Source organism: Bubalus bubalis, chromosome X (genome assembly GCF_019923935.1).
Source record: "Bubalus bubalis isolate 160015118507 breed Murrah chromosome X, NDDB_SH_1, whole genome shotgun sequence".
NCBI lineage: Eukaryota > Metazoa > Chordata > Mammalia > Artiodactyla > Bovidae > Bubalus > Bubalus bubalis.
Genome location: NC_059181.1, coordinates 37,527,915 through 37,550,528, shown reverse-complemented (window position 1 = coordinate 37,550,528; position 22,614 = coordinate 37,527,915). Strand labels below are relative to the sequence as shown.

Below are 22,614 nucleotides of genomic sequence, written 5' to 3'. Positions count from 1 at the left end.
CTGAGCACGAATGCACATACCAACACTGTCCTCAGTCTATTCTTTTGGCCAATCTGTTATGTGTCTTACCTGTCAGAACCAGGGGCTGACTTTAAACTCCGAAAATTGTGGCTGTCTAAGTCCAAGCTGTAGCTCCGCCCACTTTCAGTTTTTGGAGTGATTATTTCTCCTCTGGTTGCTGATCTGAACTTGCTAAGAAGAAATCTGAAATTACATATATACATACATATATTTAAAAGGAAGATAATAAAACACTTAAGTATATCATTTTAAGAATACCATTTATTGTACTTCCAACAGTATATAATTCTTCAACAAAGCTGACTCGAGGCTGAGAAATTCTGGGGAGTCCCCATGGCTTCTGCAACAGAATGTCAAAGGTACCAGTAGAGGCGGTGAGGGCATTCTCCCAAAGCCATACCAGCTGCTGGTAGGCTAGGACTCTGTCCTTCAAAGAAAAATACCATTGACTTTGGGGACTCACCACTATCACCTGAGAATGGAGAAGCACTGCCTGGGCTGAACTTATTTACACAATGCTGAGAAAAGGGGAGTTTGAACTCACCTTGCTCAGACAGAAGAGCTACGATGATCCTTTGGGATCAACTAATGTAGCAACTTACTAGACTGTAGCTCCATGAGAAGGACAACTCTTGTTCTTCTTGTTTCCTGTCAGGTCCCCTAAGGTTAGAGGGAGGCCTGGCATGAACTACAACCCAGCCAGTTCTTGAGGACTAAGTGACTGCACGCATGCTCCTGGGGTAATAAGTCTGAACAATGGAATGGCTCACACCACATGAAACTTGACTGCATTCCCATTTCCCCAAATTATTTGGAACTTAAGCAAAAAGAGCTTTTCAGAAACTAACATTCAGGTCATGATCCAAGCTATCAAAAGCCTCAAACATGGGTCTTTTCAAATGCACTCACATAAAGACAAACCAAAGCTATTTTCCTTTTGTGTGGTATTGGTAGAGACCAATTCATTTACTTTACTGGTTATAGTTTTCTCATGGGGAAAAACTATTCCAGAGGTACTGAGACAATCTTAATAGGATCTGCCAAGTTGTCTGTTTCAAAGACCACTGGTGGAGTGTCTCGTCAAAGTGTCAGAAGCTTCAGTCTGCCTGGAAATTACATTTTTGGTGAGAATAGCACTTAATATCATGTCAAATGATGTTACTTTGAGAACCACTGTGTACATGTCCTTACCTCTGCACAGCTGCTTCCAGTGTCTCCTCCATGTGAACTCACTCTTCCTCCTCTTTTGTTATCCTGGGCCCTCTCCCTCTTTCAAGCTCCTCATCAAGTCCCACTTAGAATTTGATTCCTTTCCCAATGGTCCCTGTGCCCTCCCAACATTGATAATCTAATATTTAATTATTTGTTCCCATATTATATCTTTTGTAGTCATACAGCTTCCCTGGTAGCTCAGTGGGAAAAATTCCACCTGCCATGCAGGAAACAGAGGTTCAATCCCTGGGTCGGGAAGATCCCCTGGAGAAGGAAATGGCAACCCAGTATTCCTGCCTGGAAAATCCCATGGATAGAAGAGGCTGGTGGGCTATAGTCCACGGGGTCCCTAAAGAATTAGACACGACTGAGCTACTAAACAACAACAAACTTCTTGCCGTGTTTCAAAAGGGCTATCAGGCCGCTCATATTGCCATCTTAGATTTTCCTAAAATCTTTCTCTATATTATTAACTTTTCAAGTGTGGACCTTTAAACCTTTTCTTTCCAACTAGGTGTTACATTCTTTGATGACAGAACAATCAGACCCCAGTTTGGAGTTTCAGCAGAGCTCAGTCCAGCACTAGGACTCTTTTGACAATTCAGGATGTATATCATTCATGGTACTGTTTAGCTCCTTACTGTCTCCCAGCTCCAGGCTCGCCATTCTGTAACCCACATAGTGATGCCTGGCCTGGGGTCCACACACTCTACCTCCTAGAGGCCCTTGTGGGCTCCACACCAAATTCAATCAGATCACTGATTGTTTTTGATGGGCCAGGCACCATGCTGAATACTGCAACACAAAGGTAAAAAAGCCAGTAGAAGAGCTTACAATTAAGAGCAGGGGAGGGAGGGGGTGTATCCGGCGAGATCAGTTCATTTACTTTACATTCTTGTGTAAGGAGGGGCTTGATGTCAGAGTGCAAAATCAAGAGTGATGCAGAGGCACAAGCCATTGTGGGAGCCCCAAGGAGAGACAAATAGGTTTAGAATGGTAGGAAGGCTTAAGATATAGGACATATGGCCCCTCTAGCTATCTTTCCCATTCATCACTGTTAATTAACGAAGTCATGGTTAGTCATGAGTGTTTGAGTCAAATGACATTTAGGATTCACGCCTACTCATAGTAAAAGATTCTTTAAAAAAAGAAAAAAAAATACACTTTCTGTAGAGACAGATGAAGACTCAGGGACTGGCAGCCTTTCACATTGGCTTTTGCTGAGAACAAAGCCATGCTACCCAATGTGCGTGTATGTGCTCCATCATATCTGACTCTTTGTGACACCATGGACTACAGCCCGCCAGGCTCCTCTGGCCATGAGATTTCCCAGGAAAGAATACTGGAGTAGGTTGCCATATTCCCTTCTCCAGGGGTTCTTCCAAGCCCAGGGACTGAACCCACGTCTACTGTGTTGGCAGGTGGATTCTTTACTGCTGACTCATCAGGGAAGCCCCACACTACTCAGAACAAACCATAAAGCCACTTGGTATAGATTAGGATTTTCACTACCTGGACCACAAAACTGGCCACCAGCTGACTGAGAGATAGAGACTGCAACAGGCAGGGCTATGAAGCAATACTTTGCCCTTTGGGTCCTTTTTAAATTTTTGATGTGGACCATTATTACAGTCTGTATTGAATTTGTTACAATATTATTCCTGTTTTATGCTTTGGTTTTTGTGGCCATGAGGCATGTGGGATCTTAGCTCTCCGACCAGGGATTGAAGTCACACCTCCTGCATTGGAAGGCAAAGTCTGAACCACCGGACCACCAGGGAAGTTGTGCCTTTCAGTCCTTATAACCTGCATTTTTGGGGCCAATTGACTCCCCTGATGGAACCTTCTCATTTCCAGTTTCCCAGTGCCTCCCTATTGGCCTCCCATTCCTATTCTCAGTACTTGACACATAGATTTGCTTTCTGAATGAAGTTAGTGAGGTGGCCAAATGATTCTTTCCTTAAGGAGACCTGCATTTTAAACAGGGGAGACAGTGTTTTAAGCCCTATTAAGAGTTGATGTATGGCAAAACCAATACAATATTGTAAAGTAATTAGCCTCCAATTAAAATAAATTAATTTAAATTAAAAAAAAAGAAATCTTGGATTTGGCTGTTTCATACATCAGCACTCAGGTTGGGCAGCTTGGGGAGGGTGGAGGGGTTGGTGTCGACTACAACAAAGGTGGTCATCACCTCCTTACAGGCAACACTGGCCCGAGCATGAAGCCTTCTACTGAGAAATAAAGGGATTCACTTGGTATAAGATTAGATATGTCAAATGAAAGCAAAATCCTCACAGGTTCAGGTCAGAAGGGACCTTTATCTAAAACTGAAAGTAATTAAAACTGCATTTCCTGAGGCAAATGATAAGAAAATGTTACCTCAGTCAACTCTCTGACCTCTTCTGGGTCACTTAAGTGACATTAGACTTGAAAAACAGCGGGGGCTCGGGGGGGGGGGTGTCTATGTTGCAGGTGACCAGAACAAGGATCAAAGATTACCTTAAAGAGGCTGTGTCTTACCCCTTTCTCCTGGGTCCATCGTGGCTGGCCTTCTGCCCAGAAGAAGGCAAAGCATCTGACTTTTCTGTGTTCTGGCGGGTTTGTTCTTGGCTTTGTATTTCTCCATCTCCTCATTAAAAACAATCAGAAGACAAATTTACACACAAAATGGCAAGAAACGAAAGCTATTTCCTAGTCTTCATTCATGTTTCTACATTAACACAGGACAGAGTAACTGGCAATGATGTTTCCATCTTATGTTTCCCAGTCACACATGTATTTTTCATCTGTTGAGTTAAACGAAGATTAAGATTGGGACTCATCTGTGGGAGTTTTGCTGAGATAAGCTTTGTAGAGATAATCACAATGGAGGAATTAAACATCCTCCTCTACAAATATTTTTAGGGCAGAGGATCCAAGGTTCAGGAGAACTCCAAATACCTAGAGGCTGAATTGTAGCATGGGATTCTAGAAACAATATCATGGCATTCGGTCCCATCACTTCATGGGAAATAGATGGGGGAACAGTGGAAACAGTGTCAGACTTTATTTTTCTGGGCTCCAAAATCACTGCAGATGGTGAGTGCAGCCATGAAATTAAAAGACGCTTACTCCTTGGAAGGAAAGTTATGACCAACCTAGATAGCATATTCAAAAGCAGAGACATTACTTTGCCAACAAAGGTTCGTCTAGTCAAGGCTATGGTTTTTCCTGTGGTCATGTATGGATGTGAGAGTTGGACTGTGAAGAAAGCTGAGTGCCGAAGAATTAATGCTTTTGAACTGTGGTGTTGGAGAAGACTCTTGAGAGTCCCCTGGACTGCAAGGAGATCCAACCAGTCCATTCTGAAGGAGATCAGCCCTGGGATTTCTTTGGAAGGAACGATGCTAAAGCTGAAACTCCAGTACTTTGGCCACCTCATGCGAAGAGTTGACTCATTGGAAAAGACTCTGATGCTGGGAGGGATTGGGGGCAAGAGGAGAAGGGGACGACAGAGGATGAGATGGCTGGATGGCATTACTGACTCGATGGACATGAGTCTGAGTGAACTCTGGGAGTTGGTGATGGACAGGCAGGCCTGGTGTGCTGCGATTCATGGGGTCGCAAAGAGTCGGAGATGACTGAACGACTGATCTGATCTGATCCTGGGAGGGTGAGTAGCTCTGCACATACCTTCTGACGGTCTACACTGCTGAGGTTTGAATGGAGGAAGCAGCCAGAACTGACTGCTTCCTTGTAACTCGACTCTGCTCTCTCTGTGGCATTAGTCCCAGGGTTACCCATCTGGGAGAGCCCTTCCTTGGTAGTGCGACACCAAGAAGGGGCCCTGGAAGCAGGTCCAAGCCTCCCAGCCAGGCTTCAAAATCAGGGCATTTTTCTCCAGTATGTGAAAGGTGAGATACCCTAGGAACAGACCCACAGATGTCTGCTCCAGCTTTACTGTAGCCCAGATGAGAATTATGATTCTAAACATACGTTTCACTCAATATTTAAGCAGTTAAATTGTGGTTTGAATGCACAGACTAGCGTTCTCAAAGTGGGGTGTTACAGTAAATCCCTACATATGAACAAATTCCGTTCTGAGAGTGTGCTTGTAAGTCCAACAAAGTTAACCTAAGTACCCAACAGTATAGTTGGCTGTTATTTATGTGAGAAGTTTGTAATACTTCTATGTGTAATACAACACATAAAAAACAAATACAAAAAGAAGACACATTAGTACAGTAGTACAGTTCAACAGCTGGCATATAGGGGCTGGCATTGAGTGAACAGGCAAGAAGAATTATGAAGTGGAGGAGGGAGAGGAAGTGGGAGATGGCAGAGCTGAAGGGCAATCAGCAATAGGAGATGAAGGGCAAGCTGTAATTTCATTCACATCTGATTTAACTGGACATGAAAATGCACACTGTCATGTTTGAGAGTTCACAACTTGAAGGTTCATATGTAGGGAACGTACTGTATTTGCATTTGGTGACAGTATAATTCATTATTGAGTGAAATTGCCTTGTGCATTTCAGGCCATTTAGCATCCCTCAATGCCACTGATTCCCCCACAGTCACTGGGATAACCAGAAAGGGCCCCTAGCATTTCCAAACACTTCCCTTAGCCTGATTAGGGGAGGGGGCACATTATAAAATATCAGCACTTGGTTGAGAATCCCTGGATGAGAAAAAGTAGCATTTAAATTAAATCTGAAATATATCTTTATTGAAAAACCAAAGATTTCTTCCACAATGTGAATCACGTAAGGCATCTGTTTTATGTTCCTTTAACTGTTTAGTAAAATATTGGAAGTGCATTCAGGAAAAGAAGTCTGCGATGAAGAGCAATGCCTTCCCTGAAAACCTCAGTGTGCCACATATGAGAAAAATGACTGTGGATTTAATTTTCTACCAACTTCATCTTCCCTTGTATGAACTGAAGATTTAGATTTGATGCCTCCAAGTTTTGAAATGATCTAAGGGATTCAACAGAGGAAATTCAACTATGGTCTTTTGATACATAATATAGAGAAGTTATTTAGCCCACCAAAATGAAGATTAAAGCAGTTTTGCTTTAGTTACCTGGACTTCTTCTTAAGATGGACTGTCGGACAACATCAGTGCCCAGAACATTGACGTGCTTGAAACGCTTTGCCTTCTCTTCAAAGAACCACTCACCAGTTACAATCCTTAGCTGCCTACTCAAAAGCAAAGAGGAGAGCATTGGAATTCAACTGTTCAGCCAAATAATTAACTCAAAAACCCCTAATTGAGTAAAAGATAGCCAGTTAGAGAGTCCATCTCACTCCTTGGAGTAATTTATGGTGATCATAATCCACTGTTAGTTGAATATGTACTATATACAAGGCACTCGCTAATTGCTCTTCATACTTACTATATTTCTATCCACTCTGTAAACATGATTATCCCTATTTTATAGATGAGGAAACAGAGCAATAAAATGATGTGTCTCACACATAAAGCCAGGATCCCACTCCAAGCAGTCTGACCTATAGCTCGACTTCTTTTTTGTTTGGTTTTTTAAATTTTTATTTTATTTGGTAGAGTTGATTTACAATGTTGTGCTAATTTCTGCTTTAACGTTATACATACATACTTTCGTTTTCCTATTCCGTTTTATTATGGTTTATCAGAGGATATTGAATAGTTTCCTGTGATATACAATAGAATCTTGTTATTTATCCATCCCATATATAATAGTTTGCTTCTACCAACCCCAAACTCTGAATCCATCCCTCTCCCACTCCCTGGACAACTACAAGTCTGTCATCTGTGTCTGTGAGTCTTCTTCTGTTTTGTAAATAATTTCATTTGTGTCATAGATTAGACTCCACATATAAGTGACATCACATGATATTTGCCTATCTCTGTCTGGGTTACTTAGTATTATAACTTCTAAGTCCATCCATGTTGCTACAAATGGCATTATTGCATTCTTTTTTATGCTATAGTTCAAGTTCTTAACCACGACATGTGCTAAGTCACCTCAGTCATGTCCAACTCTTTGCGACCCTATGGACTGTAGCCTGCCATGCTCCACTGTCCATGGGATTCTCCAGGCAAGCATACTAGAGTGGGTTGCCATGCTCTCCTCCAGGGGATCTTCCCAACCTTGGGATCAAATCCACATCTTATGTCTCCTGCATTGGCAGGCAGCTTCTTTACAGCCAGTGTCACCGGGGAGTCCTAACTACTGCATTAGTGAATAAATAAGCTTCAGTGGAAACAATGGGGAACAAATGAAAGCTTTGAATTATAAAGGGGCTGTGATCACACTCTGTTTTAGAATGATATCTTGATGTAATATAATGATTGGATTAAAGAGATAATGGGATAAAGAGACAGGTTGGCCATGGCAATAGTCCAGAAGAGAGATAGCGAGACTCAAGCTAGGGCAATGACAAGACCAATGACAATGATAAGACTAATGACAAGAGGAAGAGCCAAATTAAAAATGTAGGTGGTAGAAGGACCTGTCTGGGTTTCACAATCAATAGAATGTTGAAGATGGAAAAGAAAGACCTTGGAACAATCACAACCATGTGCAATGTTTATACAAACCCTTTACCCCAGTTATATAGGCCTATTGATCATTCTTAGAACATGGCCCATATGTTCATCTACTACTTGACCTAAGGCCTCTATGGAGGACTGTAATGGAAAATGAGGTTGAAAGGTAGAATTGAGTCACAAAATGGAAAACTCTGAAAGTCAAGCTAAGGAGTTGGAATGCCATTTTGGAGGCAATGGGGAACACTGGCAGATAATCTAAATTTCAAGTTGAATTATAGAATCTCTGAAGTATCTCTGAAGTATTATATGGGGTAGAAACCAGAAGTGGGCAGGCCAATGAAGAAGTAACTCAACAGATAGGACAGGAAATGATAAAGATGTATATCTGGGTATCATGGGGGTAAGGTGTGAAAAGAAAGATAAAAGATACTTAGGCCACTATGTAAGCAGATAGGTTAAAGAGTCCCTGGCAAAAGATAACCAGGAATGGCTTTCTTGACATAGAATCAATTTTGGCCTGAGCCATTTTGTTATGTGAGCCTGGCTACAGTGCTCACCCTTGAACAGGTCTCAGTAATTAATGATCTTAAGGGAAGGAATGAAAAAACTCGGGAGAAGCAGTCAAGAAACAATGGTGGAGCCATGGGGAGGGTCCTAGTTCCTCAAGGGACATACTTAGCAACGTATCTTTCAGTTCTACAGGAACTAAGGCCCCGACAAGGGTGGAGGATAGGAAGATGATGTTGATCCTTCTGACTCCAACTGAAGCTGGACTCTGTGGACCTTTGCCCCCAGTACTATGCTGAATTCTCCTCTTCTCAAGCCCCCTCATGAATACTCATGTACCTTTAGCTTAAAATTTCCCCAATTTTGCTGTTGGGAAGACAATGCTTTGAGAAAGATCCCTGGTATTCCCCTTAATTGTGCGAGCGCTCAGTCATGTCTGACTCTTTGTGATCCCATAGACTACAGCCTGCCAGTCTGTCTATGAAATTTTCCAGGAAAAATACTGGAGTGGGTTGCCATTTCCTCCTCCCAGGGATCAAATCCATGTTTCCTGTATCTCCTGCATTGGCAGGTGGATTCTTTAACAGAGTCACCTGAGAATCTTGTTCTCCTTACTTGCTGCAAGTAATAATAAATACTTCCTTCTTTTGATCTTTGGCTTGGTTGCATCTACTGACTCAACACTCACCAAGAGGTGAACCCAGTTTTCAGGTTAACAACTGAAGATGAAAATCAGCAAGATTGGTGACAAGTCTGCCATGGCTAAAGTAAAGCAGCTAAGAGTCAAATAGAGATCTCTAGCCCCATAGTATTATATCCATGAGATTCAGTACCTCCTTGACTGAACTGAGAAATTAACAATTGGATCCTAAATTAAATAAAAAAAAAAAAAACACTCTAGAAAAATATGCCAATTTGTTCTCTCTAGCAATTATCATAAAATACTTACTTATTCATTTATGTCATGTTGTGCAGCATGTGGAATCTTAGTTACCTGACTAGGGATCAAACCCATGCCCCCTGCAGTGGGAGCATGGAGTCCTAACCACTGAACTGCCAGGTGAGTCCCTGAAATACTACTCCTAAATGTAGGAAACAAAGGTAAGTTACCTATGAAACCCAGTTCCATCACTGGGGAAAAAGTGAAAAGGTTATCCTTGGAGTAAATTATTCATTGAATGACCATAGCTTGTACTTCTGAAATTTATCTTCAAGTGGCTAGATCACCTATCAAGAAGCAAGGATTATTGGATTAGCTTCAAAACTGTATAAAATACAGCAAAAACTAATACTTGAGTGGGTATATACTTAATACTTGAATGGGCTCTATCTGGATATATCTCAGGTGATCTATAGGCATACACCAGTACTTATGTTGGAAAAGTAGGCAGTAATAATGCAATTCTAAATTATAAAGGTACTGCCACCAGAGTTCCAGGCCTTATTTATTCAATCAAATGCTAATTGAGGTGGTACTGTGATTGAACTTTGCAGAGGGAACTGAAGTTGTTTATCACCTGACCTTAACATAGGAATATGGTCATGGATGATCTGGGTGGGCCCATAGTAGTCACTGAGCCCTTGAAAACAGGAAGAAAATGAAGTTGGATACTGAGAAGCTGTGGAATGGGAAGTCAGAGGGATTCCAAATGTGAAAAGAGGGCTCTGAGATGCAGATGTCCACATGCAAGAACCAGAGGGAGGGGCCTCTAGGAGCAAAGGCTGCCTCTTAGCTAACAGCCAACAAGAAATGGGAGCCTCATTCCCAGTCACAGGGAATCAGAATCTGTCCACCAAAATGAACTTAGAAGTGCAATCTTCCCAGAGCCTTCTGGTAGGAACTCAGCCAGCTGACACCTTGATTTCAGCCTAGTGAACCATGAGTAGAGAAATAAGACAAGCCAACCTAGGTTTCTGAGCGACAGAACTGTAAGACTGAAACTGAGCTGTACCCTATGGGGCTCCTGGGCATGGAAGCCTTTCTGTCGTTTCTTGTTTGTAGGGAACAGACTCCAGACTCCATGACCTAACATGAGTTACAAAGGGCAGACCTGAACAGTTGCTAATCAAGGAAGGGAGGGGATATAACACAAGGAAGGAGCAGCCAAGAAACAATAGTGCAACATTAAGTCCTAGTTCCCTCAAAAGGGATACACATAACAATATCTTTGAGCTCTTTACAGAACTAAAACCCCCCAACAAATGGCAGATGTCAGCATTCTTCATTTCTAAAAAGACCACCTGTTAGTTAGTTAGTTCAGTAGCTCAGTCGTGTCCGACTCTTTGCGACCCCACACACTCTAATCTTATCAGCAACCCTGCCCTTGAGGCTTTGCTGTAAAACTCCTCACCAAATTCTCCAGGACTGAGACAGTTTTCCAGGGGCATTAGCATGCTGTGTACTCCTTTTCCTGCAAATCAATAAAGCTATTCTTATCTACTTCACCCAAAACTCTGTCTCCAAGATTCAATTTTGCACTGGTACACAGAGGCTGAGTTTACAGCATCAAGATCATGTATTTACATTGCCTACTGTCCATGGGGTCACAGAGTCAGACACAACTGAAGCGACTGAGCACATGAGCAAGCTGCTAAATCGTGGCAGTTTGTGATGATGGCCACACAAAACTAAGAATAATTAAACATAAAAACCTACTTGTCTTAATGTTCAACTCAGGAAATAATTTGCACAGATTCTAAAAAGATACCTATGAAAAATTCAGAACAATAGGGTAGAGGTAAGCAAACTATGGCTTGTGGGCCAAATTCTTCACTACATATTTCATACAGATTATGAGCTAAGGATTTATAAAAGGCAGAGGAACCATAGATCAAATTGCCAACATCTGCTGGATCATCAAAAAAGCAAGAGAAATCCAGAAAAACATCTACTTCTGCTTTACTGACAACACCAAAGCCTTTAACTGTGGAAAATTCTTAAAGAGATGGGAATACCAGACCACCTGACCTGACACCTGAGAAATCTGTATGCAAGGCAGGAAGCAACAGTTAGAACTGGACAACAGACTGGTTCCAAATTGGGAAAGGAGTACGTCAAGGTTGTACCTTGTCACCCTGCTTATTTAACTTATATGCAGAGTACCTCATGCGAAATGCCCAGCTAGATGAAGCACAAGCTGGAATCAAGATTGCCAGGAGAAATATCAATAACCTCAGATATGCAGATGACATCACGCTTATGGCAGAAAGCAAAGAAGAACTAAAAAGCCTCTTGATGAAAATGAAAGAGGAGAGTGAAAAAGTTGGCTTAAAAGTCAACACTCAAAAAACTATAATCATGGCATCTGGTCCCATCACTTCATGGCAAATAGATGGGGAAACAGTGGAAATGGTGACAGACTTTATTTTTCGGGGCTCCAAAATCACTGCAGATGGTGACTGCAACCATGAAATTAAAAGACGATTGCTCCTTGGAAGAAAAGTTATGACCAACCTAGACAGCATATTAAAAAGCAGAGACATTACTTAGTCAACAAAGGTCTGTCTAGTTAAAGCTATGGTTTTTCTAGTAGTCATGTATGGATGTGAGAGTTGGACTATAAAGAAAGCTGAGTGCCAGAGAATTGATGCTTTTGAATTGTGGTGTTGGAGAAGACTCCTTCGAGTCCCTTGGACTGCAAGGAGATCAAACCGGTCAACCCTAAAGGAAATAAGTCCTGAATATTCATTGGAAGGACTGATGCTAAAGCTGAAACTCCAATACTTAATGACCCTGATGCTGGAAAAGATGGCAGGAGGAGCAGGGGATGACAGAGGATGAGATGGTTGGATGGCATCACCGACTCGATGGAAGCCTGATGTACTGCAGTCCATGGGGTCCCAAAAAGTCGGACACGACCAAGTGACTGAACTGATACTGATACTGATGAGCTAAGGATGGTTTTTATACTTTTAAATGGTTGGAGAAAATATTTCCCCAAAGCTTAATATTTACTGACCTGTGAAAATTATATGAACAGTATTTAAAATTCAGAGTCTGTTCATAAAGTTTTATTGGTACACAGCCATGCTCATTTATATATTGTCTCTGGCTGCTTTTCTGCTACAACTGCAAACTTGAGTAGTTTTAACAGGAACAACAGAGCCTAGAGTCTAAAATTCTTACTCTTCAGCATTTTATTTTTTAAAAGGTTTGCCAACTTCTGCAATATGACAAAGAATTTACACAAAAAGATACAAGAACAAGGGGATAACATAGATCGGTGATAGAGAACCACCTAAGAGAGGCATGCCAAAGGCTTGTCTTATTTTTTTTGTTTGTTTGGGTTTTTGTTTTTTTTTTTAATGGCTGCACCACATAGCATATGAAATCTTAGCTCCCCAAAGATAGAACATGTGCCCCCGGCACTGGAAGTGTGCAGGGAAGTTCTGTTTGTTTTGTTTTTGTCATTTTCTTGGGATACAGAGTAAGGTGGAAACACATAAATAGCAGTTTCAGGTGTCACAGAAAAGTGAGCCACATCAGGTCTACATGCCCCAGCAAATGGCCCTCCACATTATCATCTTTACCATATATGCCTAGAGCTGGCAACACCTAACACAAATAAGATCTTCCCAGAACTGTTAGTCATTACCTCTTACCATCCTTGTAAGAACAACAACTATAGCCCTTGTATTTGCTCAACTCAAATATGGACCTGAGTCATTTGTTACTTTAGAACTCTGCAACATCAGAACCACCTCTTGCGATTATGCCTCTGCCACCTTCTCAGGTCCTGGAGGTGTAGGTGGAAGGATTAGTTGAAGAACAGTGAACAAATACTGAATGTGTACCATGCACCAAGCCACATGCTAGGCACTGTATACACGGCATCTCTAATGTTCACTATATGTCATAAAGTAGCTATATCATCCTTAGTTTTCAGATGAGGAAATCGAAGTTCACATGGCTGAAATAACTTGCCCAAAGTTATACAGTATCATGACAAAAACAGGATTTATACTAAAAGCCCCTACATTTAGCAAAGCTCTTCAGAAAAGAACCAGCTATGACAAGGCTTTGAGTAAGGGTGAAAAGGTATAGAAGCCAAGGAATAACATGCAGTATTTCATATGATGGGCTGTGACTGGCTGTGTGTGCGTGCACACATCTGTGACTATGTCTCTCTGTTTGGAGCAGAGTGACAGGAATAAAGGAGTGAAAGAAGAAATAAAAGAAACATGAAACCTACTATGAACTTTTTCTCTCTGCCATATCAATCTAATATTTCAGAAATAGAAAGCTTTGAATAAACAGTGTGTTTCCTACAAGTCATACTCTGAAGAGTTTGGCTGACATTGAGTTACACTTGTGACACGTGATCAATGATTACTAAATATTTAGAATTTGCTAGCTTCTAATTTTCTTTAACATTAAACTCTTGGGACCACAAACTTTTGCTTGATAGCTTATTTTAATGTAAAGTCAAGTTCTCCTTAGACTTATAGGGAAAAAGTAGGCAATCATATCCTAAAAAAGAAGAGTGCCCTAAACATTCATTTTTTCCCTTTATTTTCTATTAACTGCTGGAGAGATCTGAGATAAGATATGGTAGTTAGATACACTGAAATATAACAAGTTTCATTCTTATCATCCACAAGGAAGCTAGAATTATTTAATTCATTCATTACATATCAATTATTTATTGCATTCTTGGCTCAGGCAGTAAAAAATCTGCCTGCAATGCAGGAAACCTGGGTTTGATCCATGGTTCAGGAAGATCCCCTGGAGAAGGAAATGGCAACCCACTCCAGGATTCTTGCCTGAGAAATCTCATGGACAGAGGAGCCTGGTGGGCTACAGACCATGGGGTCCTAAAAGAGTCAGACTAAGCAATGAAAAAAAAATAAGGCTAAGAGTACAGAAGTGAAAAAGACAAAAAAGACCCTGGCGTTATGGAGATGATGGTATATATTTACTCCTTTCTTCCTTTCCAACAGGAAAAGTAACAAGAAATCCTTAAACACATTATGAACTCTACAGATAAAGAGAATATCTTTAAAACAGCTAGAGAGGAGAAAAAAACATATTACAAACAAAGGAATGATGATTAGAATGACAGGTGACTTCCATTAGAAATAACGAAAGCTAGAAGCCAGTGAAATGATATCTTTAAAGTTCCGAGAGAAAATATCTATTTAAAATCATGTATCCAGAGAAACCATTGTTTAGGAGTGAGATAAAAGGGTGAGATAAAAAATGTTTCAGTACAATAAAAACTGACATAATTTACTATTAATAGATTTTCACTAAAGGATCTTCTAAAGAGGAGGTGAAGTAATTCCCTAGCGGTCCAGTAGTTAGGACATAGTGCTTTCACAGCTGTGGTCTGCAGTTCACTCCCTGGTCAGGAAACTAAGATCCCAAAAGCTGTGTCACATGACCAAAAGAAAGAAAGAAAAGGAGGAAGTAAAGTAGATCTAACATATAAAAAGGAATGGTAACAAATGGAATTGGTAAAACACGTGGATAAATCTAAACAAATGTTGATGTAAAACAAACATGACAAAGGCTTCCACAGGGACAAATAGCAGCATGAAATGTCACCACATGGCATGAATATAAATAAGATCAGCTCATAAACATCATATCAGAAGTATTTCATTTTTGGGCTCCTGATCATGTTGTTTTTATATTTGGGGTCTGAGTTCAACTGAGGTGCTAATTAGGAAAACTGATCATTATCGCTGTCTTTGTGTTGGAAAGCAACTGCCTCCGCTAACATAATCATGTGGAATTTTGTAGGTCTCATTAGGATAGCCACATGAACTAACTGGCTGTGTCAGGGTCACTTTTATTCTGTTTCTATAGAGTTAATTTTAAAAGGAGACCAACAGCAACCAACTTGTTAGAACCAGAAGGGGCTGCAAAAAATGTCAAGGGCTGATCATCCCATTGAAGGAGGTAGCCTCCCTTTATTAGTTTTTGCTGTAATCCTTTTCAGTGCTACAGCAATTAAAGCTCTTTACTTTTACCCAATCCAAGGTAAATGACAACAAAGGTTGTGTTTTCCAACTGATTAGAGAATGAGTCACTTTCTGACTCATCTCATCTCTTAGAGGTCAGGGTGGGAATTTCAATTTTATGGTCTATTGAACATAGAGACAGCCCACTGGCACTATAGCATTCTCTCACAACAAATTAAGGGTGTTCACTGCCAATAGAGTATCATTCATGCTTCCTCTCAAAAACCACTCCATGAATAGCAAACAGGGTACTTCCAACACTGACAGATAATCTCTGAGATCACATAGACTCATAGCTGGAGAAATAATGGTCTCTGTTTTCAGTTTTTAAAATGAGGAGAGATTCTGTTTCTACCAAGTGAAACACACATCTTGTAAATTTCCAGCTGTCACACAGATGCTACAACTATAAGTTATTGTCCAAGCTGGTGCTCTGGGACAACCCAGAGGGATGGGGTGGGGAAGGAGGTTGGAGAGGGATTCAGGATGGTGGGACACATGTACAACCCATGACCGATTCATGTCGCTGTATGGCGAAAACCACCACAATATTGTAACTAGCTTCCAATTAAAATAAATAAATTAACTTTTTAAAAAGAGGTATAAGAACCACACTTTGAAAGCTGTTTTTTCCTCAGAACATTGTAATGCACAAATACAGAATTTATTCTAGTGATGAGATAATAATGTAATAAACTCCTCCTCCTTAGACTATGAAACCATTGAGGGTAGTCTATGTATGTTTCATCTATCTTTGTATCCTTATCCTCTAGTATTCCAACAGGTTATCAATAATTGTTGTAGTGAGAATGGACAGTGGGTCAAAAGATAGAGCAAGTGGATAGGTGGATAGTTGGGTTTATTAAGTTATTATCACATCAAAGAAAAAAAGAAGTACAAGTAATTCTGAAGTTCTGTATTGAGGTTTTAACATCCCCTCAGGAAGACACAGACCTTTCATTTTTTAATTATTTATTCTTATATCCTTCTGACAACAACTTGTCATATCTTTCTGTGACAGCTGGAAATTTACTCTCTTCAGAGGGCAAATATATTTGGCCTGATGTGTGTCCGTGCATATGTGTGTGTGTGTGCGTTAATTCCGAAGAAAACCACATTTGTTCCATAACGTGCTTAAGCCTGAAATACTTTAAGTGGGGCCTTGCCGTCTATTTACTCATCATTGAGTATTTACCATAGGTATTCTTTTAGGCACTAGAACTACTTCATTGAACACTACAGATAATAGGCCCTGCTCTCATGGTTGTGAAGCTTATATTCTAGTGGAGGAATAAAGATAATAAACAAGAGAAGGAAAGTATATACCATATAAGTATTAAGGGGAAAAAAAAACAGGAAGGGATTATGTTAGTTATGTTAGGTAAGCTAACTTCCGTAACAAACAACTTGCAAATTCCAATGACTACACACATTAAAAGTTTCTCTCTATATACATATATAACCTAATATTGATCTGACCAGATTGAGGGGAGATTTTTTATGAATTAGACCTGCAGTTACCATCTATACTGACTACCAGATGAGCTGATGGCAAAACTTTCAATTAGCAATGCATGAATACACAAATCTCTTGGGTCTTGTATTGAAAAGACTGTTTCAGTAATTACAACTGACATTTAGAAATTAAAGACAAAATTCCTCTCTCCATACAAAAGCTTGAGGCAACTCCTGATTGATTGAAAGGCTCGTGAGTCACAGTCCCTAGTTACTGTTGTGTGAGCAAATGAGGGTTCAGGATGTAGAGAAGAGGTAAACAGAAATGGAATAAAAACTGAAAATGATCAAATATTAGGGATCAAATAAAATAATATGTATAAGAAATGGAGAAACAGTTACTGAAATATTCCTTATAAGTCTTCAGACTCTGCAATTAGTAGGTCAGTCATTTGTTAAAATCCCTTTTCCTTTCATCACTTGAAATAACAAACCTCACCTTGGCAGAGTTTGGTGGGAAAAGAACTGGGTAGAAAAACAAACAAATTTTGATATTTATTCAATCCAACTGTACTAATGCACATTCTGAACTCTTGGTGTGCTTATTTCCACTATTTATAATACAGAAAATCAATCACCTCTCTTATCTAATTGGTATATATTTTGAGACCTTGTAGGACTATTAGTATTATCCAGGAATAAATGTGATCCCAAAACAGATCAACTCTCTCAAAGACTAAGGCTTCAATTTTGAAATTAGCTTAAACCATGATCTGATTAAGGTAATCTTGAATATTTACAGGCCCTATCCAATTTCCTTGCTAGGAAAAAAAAAGTATATTCTCAGTTGATACATATTATTAAACAGAGTCTCACTGAGCTTTCAGTTCAGTTCAGTCGCTCAGTCGTGTCTGACTCTTTGCGACCCCATGAATCGCAGCACATCAGGCCTCCCTGTCCATCACCAACTCCCGGAGTTCACTCAGACTCACGTCCATCAAGTCAGTGATGCCATCCAGCCCTCTCATCCTCTGTCGTCCCCTTCTCCTCCTGCCCTCAAACCCTCCCAGCATCAGAGTCTTTTCCAATGAGTCAACTCTTCGCATGAGGTGGCCAAAGTACTGGAGTTTCAGCTTTACAGTTTTTCAAACATGGTTGACCCTTGAATAACATGGGTATGAACTGCTCAGGTCCACTTACACATGAATTTTTACTATCCATGATTAGTTGAATTCAAGGATATGAAAATAGTTATGGAAAGGTTAACTAAGTAGTAAATCTAAGTGAAATAATGACTATAAAATAACAATATTTTGTGGAATTATGTTATAGACTGAATGCACCCCTTCCATAATAATTCATATATTGAAATGTAACCCCCAGTGCAATGGTTATTTGGATGGAGTCTTTGGGAAGTGATCACTCCCTTTATAAAAAGATTCTCCAGAGAGTTCCTTTGTCTCTTCTGTCCTCTTCTGCCAGGTGAGGACACAGTGGGAAGACAGCTGGCTATGAACCAGGAAGCACACCCTCACCAGACGACAAATCTGCCAGAACCCTGATCTCCAGGACAGTGAAAAATAAATTTCTGTTGTTTAAGAGCCACCTAGTCTATGGTATTCTGTTACAGCTGCCTAAATAGACTAAGACAAATCATACATACATACATAAATACATATATGTATACACACACACACTCAGCTATGTGTGTATATGTGTGTGCATAGATATAGATATACAAATATTTAAAATATACAATAGCACTAGGAGGGGAGTAAAGGCAATCTAAGTGTTTTTAAGTCCTGATATTGTCTTAGAAGTACCAAAACTACTAATTAATATTATATTTTAACAAGTCAAGGATGTATGCTGTAATCTCTAGAGAAATCATTAGATGAGTAGTAAAAAATGTATACATATTAGAGGAGATAAATAGAGAAATACTGCAACAACCTAAATGAAGGCAAATGAGTAAAGATAAAAGAACAGAATAGATGGGACCAAAAAGAGAATAAGTAAAAGGGTGGTAAATTTTAAATAAAATATATGGGTTATGTTATTACTACAAATGGGACAAATATCCTAATTAAATGACAACTGTCAGCCTAGATTTAAAATATGCACACACGATAATATTCCACTTATAAGAGACATATGGCAAATATAAGGAAAGAAAAAAGTTGCAAGTAAAGGATAAAGAGGATTCCCCAGGCATATGCCAACCAAAAGAAAGCAACTGAGGCCATACTAATTATAAAGTAAACTTTAAAAGGAAAAAATCATAACTAGAGATAAGAAGAGAGTTTTCATAATTATAAAGGTTTCTGTACAACTATAAAATCTCACAATTCTAAATACTTTAGCAATCAAGACTCTAAATTCAACATACACAAAGCAAATATTATCAAGCTAAAAAGGAAAATAGAAAATCCACAATCATTATTGAAAGAGATTAGTATATATTTCCCTCAATATCACATAGAATATATAGATTAAAAAATCAGTAGAGATATGGAAGATTTGGACAACACAATTAACAAATATCATTGAAAGACAAAACTAAGATATTCAAATAAATACTGCAGAATTCATTTTTTTAAGGAAATTGGAACATTTAACAAAATTGAAGATTTTCTGGGCTGAATTTCAAAGAATGAAATCATATAGAGTATGTTCTTTGACCAAAGTGAAATAAAGCTAATTTCAATATCAAAAAGATATCAAAAATCCCCATGAAATTAGATATCGAAAGACAATTGTAAATAACTCGTAGTTGGGAAAAAAAGGTGATGGAAATTAGAAAACAGAATGAAACCAATATCATAAAAAATAATGGATATGAAAATGTGTGAGATGCAGCTAAAGCTGTGCAAACAGGGAAATTCATATCCTTAAATGTATATGTTAGAAAAGGACAAAGGATGGAAAAAATGAAGTATCTAAACATATGAATCAAAACACTATTAATGAAAAATTCTAAAAAAGTAAAAGAAAGAACAGGAAATGAATAAAATTGAAAACAAGTATGCAATACAGAAAGAAAAAAAGATGTCAAGTGTTAGAAAAGAAGACACACTTGTGCAAAAATAAAATTTGAATGGTGCCACAGGAATTATTTTAATTAATAAGTGGGTTTAACAAGATTTCCAAATACAAAGTTAGACTACCCAAATCAACTGCATTTCTCCGTATCAACAACAATTAGAAAATAAAAAAAATTTAAGGATACTATTTATAATAACACAAAAATCAAATACTTGGATTAAATCTAATGATATGTAAGATGTATCAGGAAAAGTATTATATGAAATATTACTAAAAGAAATTAAAGGTAAATGAATGAAAGGGCACATAGTGTTTGTGGATCAAAAGACTAAATATTGAAAGACATCAATTCTCTCCATAACTTTCTGTAGATGTAATATAGTCCCTATAAAAATGCTAGTAGGACCTGTTTTACAGAAAGCTTATTCTAAATGTATTTGAAAAAACCAGGGCAATAACAGCCAGGGCATTTTGAACAAAAACAGCAAAGTGGCAAGCCCACTGGATATAAAATTTTATAAAGCTACAATGAATTAAAATAATGTGTCATTGGTACATTACACATGTAATAGAGTAGTCAGAAATGAAACTTGATTTGTGAAGGTGACACTGTAGAGAAATGAAAAAAAGGTCCTTTCAATAAATGTTGCTGGATCAAATGGATATTCATATTAAAATATAAAAATGAATCTGTAACAGCACATGCAAAAATCAGTTCCAAGTAGACTGTAAGTCTAAAAAGGTAATACAATAACACTTACAGGAGATCACACAGGAGAATATTTTCATCAACTTTTAAAAAAGCTTTTTTTTTTTTTTTCTGTTAGGATACAGAAAGAAAAAACCCACTAATCTCATACAGGAAAAGATGAACAAATTGAGTTACTAAAAAATTAGAGATTTCTGTTCTTCAATACACCACTGAGAGAATGAAAAGGAACATCAGAAGTTGGGAAAAAAATATCTGAAACACAAGGAACCAACATGGTTTGTACACAGAATATATAAAAGACCCCTTCACATTAGTCAGTAAAAGGCTGATAACCTAACAGAAAAAAGGCAAGAGACCTGAACCAGCACTTCACAGAAAAGGACATTCAAATGGTCAGTCAACATATGAAGATATCCTCATTCTTATTGATAATAAAGAAAAATGCAATTAATCCACTACACACCCAACAAAATTATAAAAATGGAAAAACAAAAAAACACTGTTGTAAAAATATAAAGTAACCAACACTCATGCATCGCTAGTGAAAGGATAAGTTGGCACAACCACTTTGGAAAAACTGGCATCGTGGGGCTTCCCAGGTGGCACAGTGGTAAAGAATCCACCTGCTAAGGTAGGAGACATGGGTTTGATCCCTGATCTGGGAAAATCCCCTGGATGAGGACCTGGTAACCCACTCCAGTATTCTTGCCTGGGAAATCCCATGGGCAGAGGAGCCTGGAGGGCTACAGTCCACAGGGTCGCAAAGAGTCAGACACAACTTAGCTACTAAATGAAATGACTGAACAACTGAAATGAAACACATGCATAAATTCTATGACCCAGCAACTTTACTATGTACATATTCAATAGAAATACATACACATATGTACCAAGAGACATGTGCAAGAATATTTATAAGAGGTGAAAGCTAGAAACATCCCAAATATACATCAATGATAGAATGGTATATGAATTCTTATCTAGTTATAAACACAGTGTTAACAAAACACTATAGTGAAAATGAGTGAAATGAGTATACAAATGAAAATGAGTAGACATCTGCCAAATGCAACAAAAATGGATGTCTCACAAACATAATGTTGACCAAAAGTAGTTATGAATAAATACATACATCCTGTATGAGTCAATTTAAAGTAAAAAAATTTAATTTTTTTTATATTTTAAGTATAAAATCAACAATTTAAACAATTAAAATCAATTTAAAGCATAAAATCAATATAAAGTATAAAAAAGTCAAAGTTAACCTATGGTGTTAGCAGGATAATATTTATCATTGGAGAATAAGAAGGGACTAGTGATTGGGAGGAGGAAGAAGAAAAGCTTCTGGGGTATCAGTAGCATTTCTATTTCGTTGCCTGAATGGTAGTTACACAGAAACTGTGATAATTTGCAAAGCTGTACATCAGTGCTTCTCAAAGACATCTGCTCTTTACGGGACATGTGGCAATGTTGGCAGGAATCTGTCATTGTCACCACTGAAAAAGGGAGGAGTGCTACTGGTGTCTACTGGGCAGAAGCCATGAACACTGCTAAACATCTTATAGTACCTAGGACAGCCCCTCCCTCCCCCACAAAGAACCATATTGCCAAGAATTTCAGTGATGCTGAAATCGAGAAACCCTGTTGTACACTTGTCATTTGTGTCCTTTTGTGTAAGTTAACTCTAGTTAAAAACAAAAGCCATGTGCATTATGTTTTCATTTAAAAAAAAAAGGGGGGTGCTAGTCTCTTTCCAAGTTTTCCTCTTCCGATTTGTTGTCCTCTAGTGGTCACTAAGAGTGGAGAGGGATAAATGCTCCTGCAAAATTATATAGAGGCAAAACTATAACTGAGGAAATTCTGTCCATTATTTCCTTGTAAGTCATTATTTGACTATACCGTAAGTAATAGTCGCTCAGTCGTGTTTGACTCTTTGCCATCCCATGGACTATAGCCCGACAGGCTCCCCTGTCCATGGGATTCTCCAGGCAAGAATACGGCAGTGGGTTGCCATTTCCTTCTCCAATTTGACAATACTGGAAGAGCCTTTATATCCAACTCTGAAATGTGAAGTAAAGGGGAGCAGAGTTGGAAAGACCCATTATTTCACACTGAGAAAAACTTTCTAAGAAGAGTTCAGGGTCTAAAAGAGCGAGTTTTACATTATGTACTTAGTC

The 22,614-nt window shown here is 38.9% G+C and overlaps 1 protein-coding gene across 12 annotated transcripts in view; it reads right to left on the bottom strand.

The window, feature by feature from the left end:
* The window catches only part of SYTL5 (synaptotagmin like 5), a 259,990-nt gene that overhangs the window by 55,420 nt on the left and 181,956 nt on the right, over positions 1-22,614 (bottom strand). For 11 of the 12 annotated variants that reach the window (XM_044936827.2, XM_044936829.2, XM_044936825.2 and 8 more), the window contains 3 exons: positions 6,301-6,416; positions 3,757-3,865; positions 70-204 (listed from right to left, as the gene is read on the bottom strand). In XM_044936827.2, the coding sequence (XP_044792762.2) occupies positions 70-204; positions 3,757-3,865; positions 6,301-6,416 (360 nt within the window). The remainder of the gene's footprint in view (positions 1-69; positions 205-3,756; positions 3,866-6,300; positions 6,417-22,614) is intronic. The other variant, XM_044936831.2, reaches the window with a different exon arrangement.